The following is a 19,643-nucleotide window of genomic DNA, read 5'->3' on the forward strand; positions in this document are numbered from 1 at the left end:
CCTTTGACTTCATGATTCTTATTTGGTCTGACATGCACACATGCACTGTGAGCTGTGAGGTCTTATATAGACAGGTGTGTGCCTTTACAAATCAAGTCCTATCAGTTTAATTAAAGATAGCTGGAGTCCAATGAAGGAGTAGAACCATCTCAAGGAGGATCACAAGGAAATTGACAGCATGTTAAATATGAGTGTCTGAGCAAAGGGTCTGAATACTTATGACCATGTGATATCTCAGTTTTCTTTTTTATTAAATTTGCAAAAATTTCTACATTTCTGTTTTTTTTTTGTCAGTCAAGATGGGGTGCCGAGTGTACATTAATGAGAAAAAAAATTAACTTTTTTGAATTTACCAAATGGCTGCAATGAAACAAAGAGTGAAAATTTTAAAGGGGTCTGAATACTTTCCATACCCACTGTAGTAGTGTACAAAACTGATAATTGTGCCACCTGAATATGGCTGAGCATGAAAGCAGGTTGAGTTGTAGCATGTGGTATCAGGGCTCCCAGCACAGTAGGCCTACACTGACCACTCACCCACTTCAGCTTACTTTGATGTTCAATTCAAAGCTGTAAATGCTGGCCCAGACCCAGATACCTCATGCATGGCTGATTGCTGCAGTGCCATGCTACAATCTGTACTGTGTGAGAATTGAGGCCACTTTTCTGCTGTCTGCCCCTCATTTGATGTGTTTTGACACTTTTGGGCCCATTTTAAAGTGTTGTGCATGTGTCTGTTTTTGCCTCCCATTGACTTGAATGGATTTTGGTTATATCTGGGGAATACTCGACTAATAAATCTGCAAATATTGCAAATTCGGCGATCGTAATCCTAACCAAACATTGAAATATTCGCTCATCTCTATATATGACAACCCGACAACATCTCCCTTGCTGAGACCACACTACGTCAACTTCAGCAGGGAGAGCACCCGGCGAAGGAGTATTGCTCTGAGTTTCAGAGGTGGTCCACTGACTCTAAAGGGGGTTTTACACATAGCAATATCGCTAGCAATATCGCTATAACGTCACCGATTTTGTGACGTTATAACGATATCGCTAGCGATATCGCTACATGTGATACTTACCTCCAACCGGTTCTCCCGCTGTCCATCGCTGATCGCGCGAGACCGACCGGCTCCATTTCTCGTCGGGCGCTTCCTGCTGGGCTTCCTGTGGCGCCGACGAGCGATGTGTGGACGCGGGCGGGAGGACGTCTTCTTCACCGCGTCTGAAAGGTAAGTAACGACTGCTGTATCGCTGCTGCATCGCTGTGAGATCTGCCTGTGCGGCAGCTCACTAGCGATCATTTAGCGATGCACCAGCGATCCTGACCGGGTCGTATCGTGGTCGGGATCGCTGGTGCATCGCTAAATGTAAAAGGGCCTTTAGTGGAATGATCCCGCACTCCGTAGCCAGTTCTGTGAAGGGCGATCAGTAAGTGCGAAGGATAACGAAGCCCTGTATGAGACTCCAGCTTCCCTTGAGGCGGCCATGGCTCTGGGTATCTGGGTCTTTGCCAGAGACATAAAGAGACACCCCAATGTGTCGGAGGTCTGAGACCAAGGGAAATCTGGTCTGAGTCATCTGAGGAACCCATGCAATTCATTTTGGAATGTAGTCTGTTGTTCAGTGCAAAAGGGGAGTGTGTTTTTACTGTGGTAGAAAGGGCCATTTCGTGGACTTGTGTCCTTCCCTATCTCACTGTAAACAACCGCTGGAAAACTAAGGAGCCTGGGTGCATGCCTGAGACAATTACTCAAGCCATCCAGGGGATTTATTTACAGTTAGGGGCCATGCACTCAGAAGGTATTGACTGCTATATGCTAGAGGGTCTGCCCTCTCTAGTGGTTCTTGGACTTCCTTGGCTGACTCTGCACAACCCTACGGTAGATGACAGTGAGTCAAGGTCACTGCTTGGGCACCCAGAGGGTGGATACCTAGTCTCTGCCTAAATGCCTGTCTAATTTTGTGGATTCCTGGAGCAGGGGTGCCAAGATCTTCCTCACCATCATCCTTTTGACTGCTTTGTTAATCTTGCCCCTGGGGCCAAGCTGCCAAAGAGCAGATGATATAATATCTCTGGTCCTGAGAGACAGATCATGAAGGACTATATTGCAGAAAGTTTGGCAAAGGGTCGTATCAAACCATCTTCATACCCCATTGCTGCGGTACAACTCCCGCTTGAAGTATGTATGTATTTGCAAGAGACTTTTGCCGACCTGGTGAGGAGGGCTAGGACCCTGACAAGAGTATCCCACAAAGTAGATGCAAGACAGGAGGACCAGGGAATGGTGCTGTCTTTGCCACCATGAGAAATCAAGGTGCATAAATTTTGGGTTGCTTGTAAGTAAAAGAAATTTTATTCAAAATGATAAAAACGATATACTCAACGTGTTTCGGCTGTTTGCAGCCTTCTTCAGGTGTATGAAAAAAATGAATTTGATCCTTCTTATGTAGCCCTTTCTCAGTGTGAAAGAAGGAGGGGACACAAAAGAGGAAGAGGAGCAGTGAATCATCCTACATTGTTCTTTTAAATATATATAAAAAATATAAAAACCATGATATGTAAAATGTATATAAAAAACAAGCAAAAAAAACCAAAATATTGATAATAATGAACCTATTTATAAGAAACATGTCAATCTAATTGAATTCCCATATGAAGACTGAAAATGTATCCCAATAAATGACCATCTATCCTTCAAAAAAAGAGGGAGGAGGAAAAAAACCTGAGGGAAAAAATCTTTTAGAAAAAAAGAGTTCAAAACAAAAATCAGATTAATGAATTAAGAAAAAATATTTTTTTCCTCCTTTCTCTCGATAGAAAAGAGAACAAAAAATGGGAGAAAAGACACATCTATATGTAATATGTACATATTAGTCCTATATTGAAAAGATTATTGTTTTATCCTATTATTTACTATGTATTTTTTTATATGTTATTTTTGTTTGTAACTGACCAGTGAAGTGTATACAACTAGGACCATACATGAGAAGTACTCATATACATGCACATATATGTATACCTACACACATACACATATACACATATATATATATATATATTCATAACAAACATGCACGTACAAGGAAAATACAGAGATCCATAACAAAACGTATGTGTTATGTTGATGATCAAACTTGTTCCAGTTTGTCCTTCAGACCATCCGGAAACAAACTTTTCAGTTTAAGGGTAAATTCACACTGGGCATTTTTGCTGCTTTTTTTCTTCAGCAAAACCTGATTTCTTGGCAGGAAAGAAGCTGCGGCAAAAATGCAGGATTAGGTGCATTTTTGTTGCGGATTTGTTGCGGTTTTGTTGCAGGTTTTTTGGTACGTTATTTGTGTGTTTTTCGTGTATCTTTGTTCATGCTAATGTCCATGACTTTTCTGCAGAAAAAACGCTACAAATAATGATACTTGCATTTTTGCTGCATTTTTTCAACAGCCATTCAAGCCAATGGGTGAAAAACGCTGCAAAAGCACTGAAAGAAGTGACATGCTCTATGTCCAAAAAAAGCAGCAAAGCAATAAATCCTGATGACACAAAAAAAAACAATGTGTGTGCATGAGATTTCTCAAATCTTATAGGTTTTGCTGGTGCTGGAAAAAGCAGCTGAATATTAGCATAAAAAAGCAGCCCAGTGTGAACATACCCTAAATATCCAAAATAATTTTTTGGCATTCAGGGTCTTTTTTCTATTTAGGGTACATGCACACGCTGCGGAATCTGCTGCTGATTCATCTGCGCGGATTTTGTAAAATCCGCAGATAAATCCATCTGCGGATTATCCTGCGGTTTGCCCCTGCGGTTTCATCATGTCCACAATGGTGGAGATAGAAAACCGCTGCGGAATCCGCAGAAAGAATTGACATGACATTGGCATGAATTGACAATTCCGCAGCGTCTGCACAGCAGTTTCCATTTCCCATAGGGAATAATGGTACTGTACACAGCAGCAGAAACTGCTGCGGATCCGCAGAGGCCAAATCCGCTGCGGACCCGCAGCGTGTGCACACACCCTTAGTGATTCAATATTGATTTGTTCCAGTCTTGTGACTTTGACCAAATCAAAGTTTTTATTGTGCTTCAGCACTTTATGTCTAGAAAGACTTTGTTTTAAAACTTTTTTTTTACATTATGCCTGTGGCCATTTATGAGTGATCTCAGGGTCTGGGTGATACGACCCACATATTGTAGACCACAGACACAGGGTAACACGTAAATCACGTGATCGGAATAGCATGTTAAGTTTTGTGAGATCCTATGTTTTTCTCCTGTACTATTAGACTTAATTTCTTTAGCTCCATGATTTATAATTCTACAGTAGCAGCATTTTTTAAAAAGTATTTAGAGACTCCCCCTCCCCTTTATAAATTGATAGATCAGCACTGATTTTTTGCTTTTTTTTTCTTTATCTTGCTTTTTCCCGTTTTACCCCTTGTGAAGGTGATTCGTGGTTCTTTTGGTAAAATTGTTTTTGATATAGAGTCCTTTCTCAATAAGTACCATTATATCCTTACGGATATATAGATTACTCCGGTTGTATGCTGTGATAAAATTGTGCCTCCAAAGGTTTTCATCCTCCTTACTTTATTCTACCTTCTTATTTTGTTTATTGAGGAAATCTGATTGTGTTAAATTAAACATTTTTTGAAAGGCTATTTCCACAATGTGAATTTTTGGAAGATGATAAAATATTGCTGTAGTGGGAGCAGAGTTGGTCAAAAAACATTTTTATTTTTTGTTTAGTACTTTTTCTTTGTAAGGTTTGTTTATCAATTGTGAATATTTTAACTCAAATTGGGGTGATTGATCTGTATCAGGTAATGAAAGATGGATGAACTATGGGGAGAATAGGGAAGGTTGTTGTTTCCCTGCCCCCTCCACCAGTTCATCCATCTTTCATTCCCTCTTTACCTGCAACCTCACATTCTTTCAGTCATACCAGTACAGAACTTACTGAGCCTATTATTCTTGGGTGTCTATCAACATGCAATTCCGATCACGTGATTTACGTGTTAACCTGTGTCTGTGGTCTACAATATATGGGTTGTACCACCCAGACCCTGAGAGCATGAATGTTTTTTTAAAACAAAGTCTTTCTAGACTTAAAGTACTGAAGCACAATAAAAACTTTGACCACTTGGATAAAAAAGAACCTAGACATGTTTGGTGTCTATGAACTCGTAATGACCTGGAAAATCATAATGGCAGGTCAGTTTTAGCATTTAGTAAACCTAGCAAAAAAGCAAAAAAAACAAGTGTGGGATTGGTAAAATCAATCATGTTGTTCAAAAGTACAACTCGACTAAAAAAGAAGCCCTCACATGGCCATATTGATGGAAAAATTAAAAAGTTATGGCTCTGGAAAGAAGGGGAGCGAAAAACGAAAATAGCTCCGAGGGTTAAGGTCCCCATGGCTAACATCTTGATACGAAGTTTCTGAGGAAACCATCAGTTTCTCTGAATACTGCAGTAGTAAGATATTACACTATGTAGAACAAAGAATGAAAAATACAGTTACTTTTTTCTCTGACTGACATTTTTTATCACACGATTTTAACTGGATACAAATAAAAGTTTTATATTTTATGGAAGCGCTGGATCTACTACTAACTTTGCATTGCCTTTACCAATCTAAATGTCTGCTCACTATGCAAAAAACAAGTCTTCATAAAGCTGCATTGACAAGTTATTATGGGTCTTTTTTTAAATTCACAAATTTCTGAAACCTTTTTTTACCACTTAAAAGCCTTAATTTTTTGTTTTATTTAAGTGTGGGAGGAAACTGGAGAAAACCCACACAAACTCCTTGGATTTGAACCCAGGACCCCAGCGACGCAAGGCTGCAGTGCTACCCACCGAACCATCGTGCTACCCTATACTGTGTTTTCCTGAATATTAAGCATGAGTCTCTAAAGGTACTGTCACACTTAGCGATGCACCAGCGATCCCGACCAGCGATATGACGCTGTCAGGATCGCTGGTGCATCGCTAAGTGGTCGCTAGTGAGCTGCCACACAGGCAGATATCACCAGCGACATCGCAGGGGTCGGGGGTCGCTACTTTCCTGTCACACTAGGCGATCCTGCGTCCTCCCGCCCGACTCCACGCTCGTCGCTCGTCTCTCCACAGGAAGCGCCGCAGGAAGCTGACGACGAGAAATGGTCCAGCCTGATCTCGCGCGATCAGCGATAACCAGCGGGGGAGCGGTCGGAGGTAAGTATCACACACAGCGATATCGCTAGCAATATCGCTATGTCACAAGTTATAGCGATATTGCTAGAGATATCGCTTAGTGTGACAGGCCCATAAGGGGAAATTATGTGATAGGTACCAAGTAGAGTTGAATGAATTGATTTGAGACAGATTGAATGTCTCTCAAAATTTACAAATAAATTCAAATTAATCAGAAGTATTTTTTTGTGGTTTGCTTTTGCTGGTTGCCATTTTGCTGTATTACAGGGGGCCAAGGAAAGGTTTAACAGAAATAAAAATGTTCTACTCATTCTCCTCCCTCCTCTCCATAACTGTCCTCCAATCGGATCTTCTTTCTTTTGTGTTATGTCATCTTACTTCTAACTTTCTTCTGGATAGGTTTTATATTCACTAGGCCTTAAGCTACCATAAGGGGTGCAACACATGTAATGATGTGCATTGTGCTCCTGGTAGTGATGTGGGGCATAATGAATGGAAAACCCAACCGGAAGGAAATTCGAAAAAGGTGGGGTAGAAGACAGACGATAGCACAGGTCAACGAAAAAAAATTTTTTTTCTGGTGTCCAAAATATTTTAATGAATTTGGGGTATTTTTGGGGTGCTGATTCTGAATATGTCATCAGTTTTGCCAGATTGGCTCAAGTTTTTGAGATTTTTGGTATCTTATTTATAGCACTTGTTGGTAAATGCGACGCATCATCTCATTAATTTCTTTGGATTAGTACTTGAACTGAGCAGTTCTCAATATAGTTTTGTGTTAATTAGTGTTCTAAAAGTTTGTTCATAGCTTGATTTTTGCACTAACTTTATGTTGTTGTCTGTTTTCCAGTGAAAAGCATGAACTCATCATGAAGAAGTTGTCTTAACGATCCAGACTCATTCTGTTACATTTGTGGTGAATATACACTGCCAAAACATAGAAGAAACATAACACACTTCGTAAAAAAAGTGTATTTTGCCTATTTTGGGGTTATGCTTGGGGACCAAGACAAGTTTTGGGCACCACACATAGTGTGCAAAGCATGTATCGAATTATTACGAAAATGGAGCAAAGGACAAAGAAAAAGCTTCAAATTTGGTGTTCCAATGGTGTGGAGAGAGCCAAAAAATCATCATGATGACTGTTATTTCTGTGCAGTGCAAGTGCAAGGATTCAATAAGCATAAGAAACGAAAATGGGAGTAACATGGAATCTGCAAGAAGGCCTGTCCCTCATTGTGAAGATGTGCCTGTACCTGTGTTTACCATAAATAACAGTCATCATGATGATTTTTTGGCTCTCTCCACACCATTGGAACACCAAATTTGAAGCTTTTTCTTTGTCCTTTGCTCCATTTTCGTAATAATTCGATACATGCTTTGCACACTATGTGTGGTGCCCAAAACTTGTCTTGGTCCCCAAGCATAACCCCAAAATAGGCAAAATACACTTTTTTAACGAAGTCTGTTATGTTTCTTCTATGTTTTGGCAGTGTGTATTCACCACAAATGTAACAGAATGAGTCTGGATCGTTAAGACAACTTCTTCTTGATGAGTTCATGCTTTTCACTGGAAAACAGACAACAACATAAAGTTAGTGCAAAAATCAAGCTATGAACAAACTTTTAGAACACTAATTAACACAAAACTATATTGAGAACTGCTCAGTTCAAGTACTAATCCAAAGAAATTAATGAGATGATGCGTCGCATTTACCAACAAGTGCTATAAATAAGATACCAAAAATCTCAAAAACTTGAGCCAATCTGGCAAAACTGATGACATATTCAGAATCAGCACCCCAAAAATACCCTAAATTCGATGAAATATCTTTGGCACCAAAAATGCTGTTGACCAGTGTAGTAGAGCCATAAAAGGACTGGTCTTAGGACAGATAAGGGGAAAGCAGAAGACACGTGAGTATAAGATTGTTTTAACCCCTTCTTGGTTGATTACATTCACATTGAGCTTATTCAATGCAAATTTAATTTTCTCCCTGAAGTGAGTGAATTTGGCCCAGTCAAATTTTGGGTGATTTGCTCAATTCTAGTCCCAAGGAATCCTGATGAACTTCAGCAAGTAACAATGTGTTTAGCCAACAAATGTATGGACACTTTTTTAGATAATTGTTAATTTATTACTATTTTTACAAAAATGGCATAGCAGTATTACATATTTTTAATGAAGAGAAAACAAACAACACATTTTTTTTAAATAAGTTGTTTAATGTTCTAAATTTACCTCCAGCAATCTTAAACTCAGCCATCTACTGTGGTTCAATTTAAATGTGTACTTTGTTTATAGGTACAATGCCAATTTAATTACTGCAAAAAGTTTTGGAATAAAGAGGCAAACCAGTATGAACATGGCAGTTGGATTTTCACAATTTATCATTTCTATATTCTTTGCTCTGTCATTTTGGTATGGATCAAAACTGACTGTGGAGGAGCCTGAAAATTACAAAGTTCATAATGTGTTAACTGTAAGTATGTGTGCTCTTGTAGATTATTATTAATATTTTACTGCCATTATTATCACAATTCTATTCAAATGCCATTTTAATGGTTAGGATGGAGCTTTAAAAGGGTTGGCAATTTATTTCAACAAACGCTTTGGGGACATAATTTTGTTTTATTACTAATTTATAATTATTACAGGTTCTAATTTTTAACTTACAGTATTAGTACAGCATTCTTCACAGACTGCCAGACATGTCCATCAACCTCTTCCTGTTGAAAAAGTGTTTTCACTTATGAATTCAAAGATCGATAGAAAGATAAAGTATAGATAGATAGATAGATAGATAGATTAACCCCTTAGTGACGGAGCCAATTTTTAAAATTCTGACCAATATCACTTTATGTGGTGATAACTCTGGAACGCTTCAACAAATCCCATTGATTTTGAGATTGTTTTTTCGTGGCACAATATAATTTATGATAATGGTAAATTTAGGTTGATATGTTTTGTATTTATTTATAAAAAATATCAGACACTTGACAAAATGTATAAAAATTGCATTTTTCAAACTTTGAATGATTATCTGTTTAATTCAGATAGTCATACCACACAAAAACATTAATAAATAACATTTCCCACATGTCTGCCTTAGGCTAGTTTCACACTTGCGCCTTTTTGCGCAGCGTATCGAGCGCACATGAAACGCATGTCAAAAGCGCATGCAAACGCTTGTAAGCGCTGCATTTTGTGTAGCATTATTGTGCGCATTCCGTCAAAAAATTGCAGCGTTTTTATACGTTTGTAAGCGTTTTCCATGCATTTGCATTTTTTATGCACAATGGTGTCACTTCACAGGAGAAAAAATCCTTGAAAAATTCTTGCAACACACTCCACCAATGGGACAGCAGTGGGCGTGTCTTATGGAAATTCTTTATATACAGTCATGGCCAAAAGTATTGACACCCCTGCAATTCTGTCAGATAATATTCAGTTTCTTCCTGAAAATGATTGCAAACACAAATTCTTTGGTATTATTATCTTCATTTAATTTGTCTTAAATGAAAAAACACAAAAGAGAATGAAGCAAAAAGCAAAACATTGATCATTTCACACAAAACTTCAAAAATGGGCCGGACAAAAGTATTGGCACCCTCAGCCTAATACTTGGTTGCACAACCTTTAGCCAAAATAACTGCGACCAACTGCTTCCGGTAACCATCAATGAGTTTCTTACAATGCTCTGCTGGAATTCTTCTTTGGCAAACTACTCCAGGTCCCTGATATTTGAAGGGTGCCTTCTCCAAACTGCCATTTTTAGATCTCTCCACAGGTGTTCTATGGGATTCAGGTCTGGACTCATTGCTGGCCACCTTAGAAGTCTCCAGTGCTTTCTCTCAAACCATTTTCTAGTGCTTTTTGAAGTGTGTTTTGGGTTATTGTCCTGCTGGAAGACCCATGACCTCTGAGGTAGACCCAGCTTTCTCACACTGGGCCCTATATTATGCTGCAAAATTTGTTGGTAGTCTTCTGACTTCATAATGCCAAGCACACGGTCAAGCAGTCCAGTGCCAGAGACAGCAAAGCAACCCCAAAACATCAGGGAACCTCCGCCATGTTTGACTGTAGGGACCATGTACTTTTCTTTGAATGCCTCTTTTTTCTCCTGTAAACTCTATGTTGATGCTTTTGCCCTAAAAGCTCTACTTTTGTCTCATCTGACCAGAGAACATTCTTCCAAAATGTTTTAGGCTTTTTCAGGTAAGTTTTGGCAAACTCCAGCCTGGCTTTTTTATGTCTCGGGGTAAGAAGTGGAGTCTTCCTGGGTCTCCTACCATACAGTCCCTTTTCATTCAGATGCCGACGGATAGTACGGGTTGACACCATTGTACCCTTGGACTGCAGGGCAGCTTGAACTTGTTTAGATGTTAGTGGAGGTTCTTTATCCAACATCCGCACAATCTTGCATTGAAATCTCTTGTCAATTTTTCTTTTCCGGCCACATCTAGAGAGGTTAGCCACAGTGCCATGGGCTTTAAACTTCTTGATGACACTGCGCACGGTAGACACAGGAACATTCAGGTCTTTGGAGATGGACTTGTAGCCTTGATATTGCTCATGCTTCCTCACAATTTGGTTTCTCAAGTCCTCAGACAGTTCTTTGGTCTTCTTTCTTTTCTCCATGCTCAATGTGGTACACACAAGGACACAGGACAGAGGTTGAGTCAACTTTAATCCATGTCAACTGGCTGCAAGTGTGATTTAGTTATTGCCAACACCTGTTAGGTGCCACAGGTAAGTTATAGTTGCTGTTAATTACACAAATTAGAGAAGCATCACATGATTTTTCGAACAGTGCCAATACTTTTGTCCACCCTCTTTGTTATGTTTGGTGTGGTAGGTGTCAATACTTTTGGCCATGACTGTAGACCCTGTTTACAGCTGAATTCTTCACATTTGCTTGCATTTGCCTTGTGAAACATGGATCTGCGCTGGAAGAGTTTTTACTTTGACTTGGATCTGGACATGAGGATGGCTCAGGCTTATGCAGTTGCTTGCCATGAACAGAGGGAGAGAGAGAGGCAGCGAAGACGGCAGTGGCGGCATTTGTGGACACATCCCATTATTGAACTCCAGGAGAGCCGTGGAGCGTACCACACCCTCTACAGTGAGCTACAGGTGTGGGGAGGTTGACCTGACAGGGACACTCAGATCAATGAAAAAGGGTGTCATAATGAGAGTGACCATTAGAGGGCAGTGAGGAGCTTGCAAAGGGTGGTTATGTAACTGTCAAGAGAGTGTTACATAACTGCCAGAGGTCAAGGTCACTCTCATTGGTCAAAGGTGCTTGTCAGGTGACAGTGGGCGGTGCTACCTGGACTGGGAGTATAAGGGGTCAGGGAAGTTTCTGAAAGTTCCAGTCAGCCCAGAGAGCTCACTAGAGAGGAGGACCTGCTGTAGGGAGGAAAGTGAAATACCCCTACAGAGAGTAACTGACGGTGGAGACGGTCACGGGGGGTGACCCACAAGGACAGTGGCCGCAGACAGATACGGACTGTGGTTATCAATTGGACGGCGTACTCTAGATGGTGAAACGCTGTGGTGAGAGTGCTTAGGGCAGCCACAGCGAGAAGAGCCATAGAGGATGCCACGGTCAGTCACATAAGAAAGGGAAGGTACCAAGGTCTGTGTACAAAGTGTACAGTGGAAAAAGTCCTGTGATTAAGTACGGTGGTCATCCGAAAAGTGACCAATAAAATCTGAACTGTTGGACACAACCCTTGTCTCAGTCTTGTGTCTGCCGTCGTCAAGAAAAGGGTCACCCCCCATTCCTGTTGGATCAGCACACCTTTCCCGCCTATCAGCATCATCACCAGCATCATGTCCTGATTTGCCTTCCCTCGCCACCCCTACACAGGCAAACCCGGAGAAATTTACAGATTATACCCGGATGTCCCAAGAAACCTTTAACGATTTGCTTGGTTGTGTCCAAGAAGTTATCCGGAGACAGGACTCACAGCTCCGGCGTGCGATTACTCCTGAGGAACTGCTCCTGGTCACATTACGGTACGTAGTTTTGCAAAACCAATGCCTGCAGAACTTTCTTTGTTGTGACATGTACTCTTCCAAATCTGGCAGAATTATAGTTCTGCCGTGTAGTTAACAAAAGGCTGCGGTCATTTTTTTATGGCATGTATTGAACAAAAGGCTGCAGATGTATTTTTATGATTTTATTTTTTATTTTTATTGAATTTTAGGTGTTTTAAAAATCCATATACACAAATATTAATTTTTGCTGTTTCTTTGTGTCACAGATTCCTGGCTACTAGAGAGACCCTCTCTTCACTGCACTTCCAGTACCGTTTTGGAATCTCCAAGTTGTCTGGAATTGTAGCAGACACCTGCCGGGCTTTGTGGAACATTCTTTGTCCAGAATACATGCCCCTTCCAACCGCAGAAAAGTGGTTGGAAATCGCCAAAATATTCTGGACAGTCTGCAATTTCCCCAACTGTTTGGGAGCGGTTGATGGGAAAAACATCCGGATTATCAAGGCCAAAAGAACTGGATCTGAGTACTACAACTATAAAAAGTACTTTTCTACTGTACTCATGGCCATTGCGGATGCAGACTGTATGTTTATTGCAGTGGACATTGGTGCATTTGGCCGTGGGAATGACTCCCAGGCTTTTAAGAACTCAGACATGGGCCGGAGGATGTATGGCAACCAGTTCAATTTCCCCATGCCATGGCCTCTTCCCAACACCGAAAGTCCCTCACAGCCCTTTGTAATGGTTGGTGATGAGGCATTCCAGATGTGCCAAAACCTGCTCAAGCCCCACTCCAGCCAGGACTTGGACCACAACAAAAGAATTTTTAATTACAGGCTGACCAGGGCCAGAAGAACTGTAGAGTGTGCCTTCGGTATTCTTGTATCCAGATGGCGCATTCTTGGCACAGCCATTAATCTGAAACTGGAAACAGTGGATGAGGTGGTGAAAGCCTGTGTCGTTCTACATAATTTTGTAATTGCTAGAGAGTACCAGAACTTAGATCTTGATAATGTTGCTCCGAACCCATTGCCTGAATTTACTCAGCACCCTCTCAGGTCATCCGTTGAAGTTGGCCAAATGAGGGACCAATTTGCGGCTTACTTCAACTCAGATGTAGGACGAGTGGAATGGCAAGAGCAAATGGTGTAAAAAAATTTTCTTGTTGGTATGTTAATAAAAACACTGTTTTGATACCTGTACTGAGTGCATTCTGTGTTTTTATACTCCCAATACTATTATCAAGTAGCCAGGTGTATCAGTGAATTTATGATGCTGTGTTTTGTGCATCATGAATTTACTAATACTCCTGACCAGGTCACTATACATACACACACAAGTTGTATGACCTTTATAATCTATACAGTGTGTTCAATTAACAGCGATGGTGGAGATAATACAAATAATATTTGTGTCACATGGGCCACCAAAACAAGTGACTATAAATATTATTTGTAGGATCACCACTGTGGCTTGATTTTGAAAGCACACTGGTGACATAATAAAGTTTATACAACTTCTACAATACCCAGGCCTGGTGTTATGCTGAAGTTACCACTAGTTAACAAAGTTATCACACATGGGCACGAGAATACACATTAAACTGCAGCATCGCTACAGTTTGCTTCAAATATATGGAGAGTTACGCAACACTGCAGGTTAAAACTCATGTGTATTCACCTGCCCAGGTGTGATAGTGATGATGATACAAGGCCAGGGTATTTGTGAAGTAAATATAACATTTATTTTCACCATCATGTCATCAGTTTCTTCAACACACACGTAATAGAGTATGTGGTTAATTGCAAGGTATATCTACAGTCCCTTGCCTTGTCTCTAAAATAGTTAAATGATGATGGTATAAAAAAGGCAAGGTAACAATAGATATGCCTTGCAATCAACAACATCCTCTATGCCAGGGTTTCCAAAATCTAGTCCTAAATGTCAACCAACAGATCATGTTTTAAGGGTTTCCTTTTTTTTGAGGTCAGGTGAAGCAGTTATCACCGGAGTAATGGAATTACTTAAAACATGATTTGTTTGTTGGCCTTGAAGACTGGAGTTGGGGAACCCTGCTCAATTCAGTCTGTGCAATATTATATGACTGAAGAGACTGGTGCTGAAAATACAAGTCACAAGTCACATAGATTTGTTTTTTTGACACCAGATATCTCCATTACTGATGTTTCTTGTGTCAGTCTTGGACAAATTTGTTGTAAAAAAACCAATCTATATGACTTGTATTTTCCGCAGCAGTCTCTACATTCTTGTAATATTGCACAGACTGAATTCAGCAGGGTTCCCCAACTCCAGTCCTTAAGGACCACCAACAGATCATGTTGTAAGTAATTCCATTGCTCCGTTGATAACTGCTTCACATGAGCCAAAAAAACGGAATTCCTTACAACTTGATCTGTTGGTGGACCTTGAGGACTGGAGTTGGTGAACCCTGCTGGATCCAGTCTGTGCAATATTAGAAAAATGTAGAACCTGGTGTGGAAAATACAAGTCATATAGATTGTTTTTTTTGACAACACATATCTCCAAGTCTGACACAAGAAACGTCTCAGTAATGGAGATATCTGGTGGCAAAAACGCTAAGTGTATGGCGCAGTGTGTGTACGGCGCAGTGTGTGTAGTCGGCGATTGACACAGTAACCAATCCAAATTTTTTCAAAGCAGAATTGCACATTTATTTTTCCACAAAAAAAAAAAAAGCAAAGATTTTATTAGGAATGACGTTTGGAGGAAGATTGGGATACTTTGGGGGTGTGGAGAGACGAAGAACCGCTGGAGGTTGAGGAAGGGGTTCTAGGAGAAGGGGCGACGAAAGTACTGGGGGAAGGGAGCTCTGGAATGGACATGGAGGCAGGTTGAGACACATTAGGAGGAGAGGGTGGATGGACAAACAAAGTTTTTGTTTTTTTTTTTCTTTGGCACAGGAGTATCCTGCCTGGCCTGACTTCCACCGTGTGACCGCCTTACTTTGCTCGACCGCTTGGAGATGGTGGACCGTGGCATTAACCTGTAAAAGATGGAATGTGGGTCACCACTCTGCTGCTCTTTGGTGGCGGTGGCGGTGCTCCTAGAAGTGGCAGTGGCGGTGCTCCTAGAAGGAGACAAAGTTGTGTCAGTGCTCATAGAAGTGGCGGCAGTGGAGGTGATACGAGGAGACAAACTCGTGTCAGTGCTCAAAGAAGTAGCGGTGACGGTGATCCTTGGAGACAAAGTCGTGACGGTGCTCCTAGATGGAGGCTGCGTGTCGGTGATCCGAGCAGGAGAAGTTCTGGTGGGACTCCGAGGAGGAGAATTGGTGGTGGTGCTCTTTGGATGAGGAGTGGTGGTGGTGCTCCTTTGATGAGGAGTAGTGGAGGTGCTCCTTTGATGAGGAGTGCTGGCGGTGCTCCTTTGATGAGGAGTGCTAGCGGTGCGCCTTTGATGAAGAGTGCTAGCAGTGCTCCTTTGATGAGGAGTGCTGGCGGTGCTCCTTTGATGAGGAGTGCTTGCTGTGCTCTTTTGATGAGGAGTGATGGCGGTGCTCCTTTGATGATGTTGACTGGTGGTGTCGGTGGCCCAAGCAGGATCTGTGATGGTGTTGCTCCAAGCAGGTGGTGCAGTGGCGGTGGTGGTGCTCCATACAGGATCAGCGCTTGCCATAGTGGTGGTGGTGGACGAGTGTCCAGCAGCACTCGGACTTGGGGTGGTGTAGTGGTGTCCGGCTTGGCTTGGAATGCAGGTGGCCGTGCAGTGGTATGTAGCAGAAGTCGGTAGGGAGGTGTAGCGAGTCAGCGGTGGCACTGTTGGAAATGACACCACTGACTGCTGCACATACCGATTCTGCTGCATAGCCTGCAAGTAAGCAGTGTTGCAGGCCTGTAACACACTCAGCTGTTGCTTAGGACTAAGGTGTTCCGCCATGCCCTGTTCAATTTTACTAAAAAAATGGTGGGCTAGTCTGTTGACGTCGGCCTCCAGACGGTCAAGGCGCTGGTCGACAGAGTGGAAGCGGTATTCCATGTGGTTAAAACCGCGTTCCATCAGGGAAAAACCGCTTTCCACTCTGGCGGACAGCGCCTTGAGGTGGCCTGAAAGGCCTCGCTCAAGTGCATGAACTCGGGCATGACAGGCCTGTCCAAGACCCTCTGCCGCTGGAGGGTAGTGCCCGCATAACTAGTGACAGAGACCTGGGACACTGGAACACCTGATAGACCAGCTTCCTGGTCACCAGCTGTCTGTGTTGCTGACCTGCAAGATGCTTCCTGGCTGTCGGATGACTGGGACGGGTCCGATGTCGTCCGATGAAGGACCGCTCCAGGGACAGGTTGCAGGGTGCTGCTCCAAGTGCTGTGGACAGAAAGGGAAAACATTACTGTCATGCATTAACAAGAAGCATCAGCTATGGAATAGAAAGGCACATAGTAATAAAAAAAAAAAATTACTTACGCTCTGCTGGCAAGGACCGGTCTCAGGAAAGCCAACTTGCGATGATAGCGGTACTTTCTTCTGCGCCTTGCCGCTGAACCACTGCGAACCTGTCCCTCAGCACGAACATCAGTGTTGAAGCGGTCCTTCATCGAGCGCCAACGTGTGCGGACTTTGTTCACTGTTGGAAAAACAAAGAAAAAATAATAGACAATGCACTGAAGGCAACATAATTATCAGCACACACACATTATAGAACTTTGCAAACAGTCAATGCGGCAGCACAAAATAATTCTATACTCAATGCAGTCACTGTTGATCCTGAGGACACTGTTATGTTTCCTGCTAGAATATATGTAGCAGAAAACACAACAGTATCATCAGGAGCAAGAGTGAAAGCAGGATCAATACTTCAGTTCAATACACAAAGCAATCACAGTTTTCTAGAAGGCATTGGTGTGTTTAATGCAAGAATATATCTTGCCACAAACACACCTGTAGCATCTGGACCAAAAATCAATGCAGCTTCAAGACAGCAGTTCAATACACAAAGCAATCACTGTTTTCCAGAAGGCAGTGGTGTGTTTGATGCAAGAATATATCTTGCCACAAACACACCTGTACCATCTGGACCAAAAATCAATGCAGCTTCAAGACGGCAGTTCAATACACAAAGCAATCACTGTTTTCCAGAAGGCATTGGTGTGTTTGATGCAGGAATATATCTTGCCACAAACACACCTGTACCATTACTGAACGCCCTTTTTGAAGTTGGAGAGACCCTGTCCCAGCCATCCATCATCGCTGCGGCCACCTCATTCCAGAGCTGCCGGATCACCACTGTGTCTTTATACTGCTGGTCATGGCTGTCCCACAACGGGATACACTCCTCAACAAGGCGGATCAGGTGCTCGCTGTCGATGTAAACTTCGTCATCCCGTTGTGGAACCTAGAAAAAAAAAATTAAAATCTTTGTAATTTTGGAGAATGAAAAAGATAGAGAAAGAAACAGAGAAGAAGATGAAAATAAAGACAGAAAAAAAAAGGACAGAGTATATACTAACATTGCGTCTCCTCGCCACGACTTGGCTATGCTGCTCCCGCTCAGACTGCTCCCGCACTTCACCTTCACTGGTCGTGTCCGATGTCTGTAAAGAAAAAAAAATTATTACACATTTCTAGAGGCAGCAGCTAAACTTCCCCAAAGGCAGCAATATCCTCACCTCATGATCAGCTTGGGCCAGTTCTTGCCGAGATGGCGAATAGACCGATCCAGAAGAAGACATGCTGAAACTTAAACAAAAAGCACATTTGTACATAATAAATTGTACAAGACACACACACATTATGTTGAAGAATACTCACATTTTGGCTGCTGAAACTTGAATCCAAAGCTCTTGCCTGGTCTTCTATTCAAAGCTGTCTGTAGCTGCTCTTCTCTTGCTCTCTGTAGCTGCTCTTATCTTCAAGGCTGTAGTGGTGTGGCCCTGAAGACACCTTCTTTTATCAACACTCTTCCCAAACAATGTTGCATGTTTTTAGGGGTAGGTTTAAACAACTGTCTAGACATTGTTTACTCAAATCGCGTGCGCGCACAAAGCGCTGACATGCGCGCATCCAAGCGCACGTCAGCGACCCCATAGACTGTACTGCTATTTTTGGGCACACACCGTGTGCACACGTGCGCGCGTGATTTTTTTAATGATGTAGGCGGAACAAAAAATGCAACATGTAGCATACGGCACGTTTGGGCGCACACCTGGAAAATGCACAGCGCACACTAAATGCTGAAGAGCGCGTGCAATCGCAAGACCCTGCAACCACCATGTTAGAGATAGGGGAACATTGAATGTCATCCGCTCAATGCTGACTTTTATTTCCCATTGACTTGCATTGGGGTCGGGTTTCGGCCGAAACGCCGACACTTTTTTTGCCCTAGTCGGACCAGTTTCATCTGAAACAAATTTTGTTTCATGAAACCAAATCCGACCAAAGTCACTCAACTCTACATGTGACACTTAGATTGCACACAGGTGGACTTCCTTTCACTAAGCATGTGATTTATGAAATTAATTGCTTGCACCAAAAATGTTAGGGGCTTCATAGCAAATGGGGTGAATACATATCCACATGCCAATTTTTAGCTATTTTAACCAATAAATTTAATTTTTGCCTCGATTTTTCTCACTTCACTTTACCAACTTAGTTTATTTAGGGTGGAGGCATCACACACAAATTGGATTGCAAAAATATTTAAACACAGGTTGTTAATTAAAAAAGTAGGTAACAAGTCAAGGGGGGGATACTTTTGCAAGTCTCTGTGTACTTTTTTTTACCTGGGTTGCATTTGAGTAAATTGTGAGGAAAAAAATATAGTTTTCTGTTGCATTAGTTTGTTCAAATGCAAAGATGAAATAATTTATTTAATGTAACTAAAGATGACCAGATGCAATAAGGCAAACATCTGGCCAAATCCAATGACTTCATCAGGACTGGCTAACTGTTTAAGTTGTATTTGTTGTTTATTTATTTGGCCTTTATCAGGGAAAATAAAATCGGGCATGTTGAATTTCACTGTGCCCAAGATGAATAACTTTTAGTTTCAAAACTGATAACTATTTAATGTGTTTGGTCATCGTAGTTTCATCTATCTTTTCTTACTGTTCTGTATCTTTTAGCATATGTATATGACAGCTATGACAAATATTATTTACATAGATTTTTACGTGCTATTTATCATTAACACTATATAATTTTGTTTTGAAGATATTCTTTTCAATTTTTATTGCTTCATTCTCTTCGGGGATGGCATTACCAAGCATAAATAGTATTAACATTGCAAGAGGAGCAGCCTTTGAGATATACAAAATTATAAACCAGGTAATAAATGTCTGTAAAAACATGTATGAGATATTAATTATGGTGATATAGATATTTGGAAGGTAATACCAAATTAGTAATCCAAATAATGATACAAAAAACTCCCCCACTTATAGTTCTTATATTTCC

The 19,643-nt window shown here is 41.4% G+C and overlaps 1 protein-coding gene across 7 annotated transcripts in view; it reads left to right on the top strand.

Annotated features, from left to right (window-relative positions):
• Nucleotides 1-19,643, top strand: part of LOC141095453 (ATP-dependent translocase ABCB1-like) — a 724,951-nt gene that overhangs the window by 342,273 nt on the left and 363,035 nt on the right. For 6 of the 7 annotated variants that reach the window (XR_012233391.1, XM_073581452.1, XM_073581451.1 and 3 more), the window contains exons 10-11: nt 8,511-8,688; nt 19,401-19,514. Coding sequence is in view for 6 of the 7 variants with exons in the window: in XM_073581452.1 (XP_073437553.1) it covers nt 8,511-8,688; nt 19,401-19,514 (292 nt within the window). In the remaining variant the exon portion in view is untranslated. The remainder of the gene's footprint in view (nt 1-8,510; nt 8,689-19,400; nt 19,515-19,643) is intronic. The other variant, XM_073581453.1, reaches the window with a different exon arrangement.

Source organism: Dendrobates tinctorius, unplaced genomic scaffold, assembly GCF_039654945.1.
Source record: "Dendrobates tinctorius isolate UK_male_01 unplaced genomic scaffold, ASM3965494v1 ptg000070l, whole genome shotgun sequence".
Classification (NCBI taxonomy): Eukaryota; Metazoa; Chordata; class Amphibia; order Anura; family Dendrobatidae; genus Dendrobates; species Dendrobates tinctorius.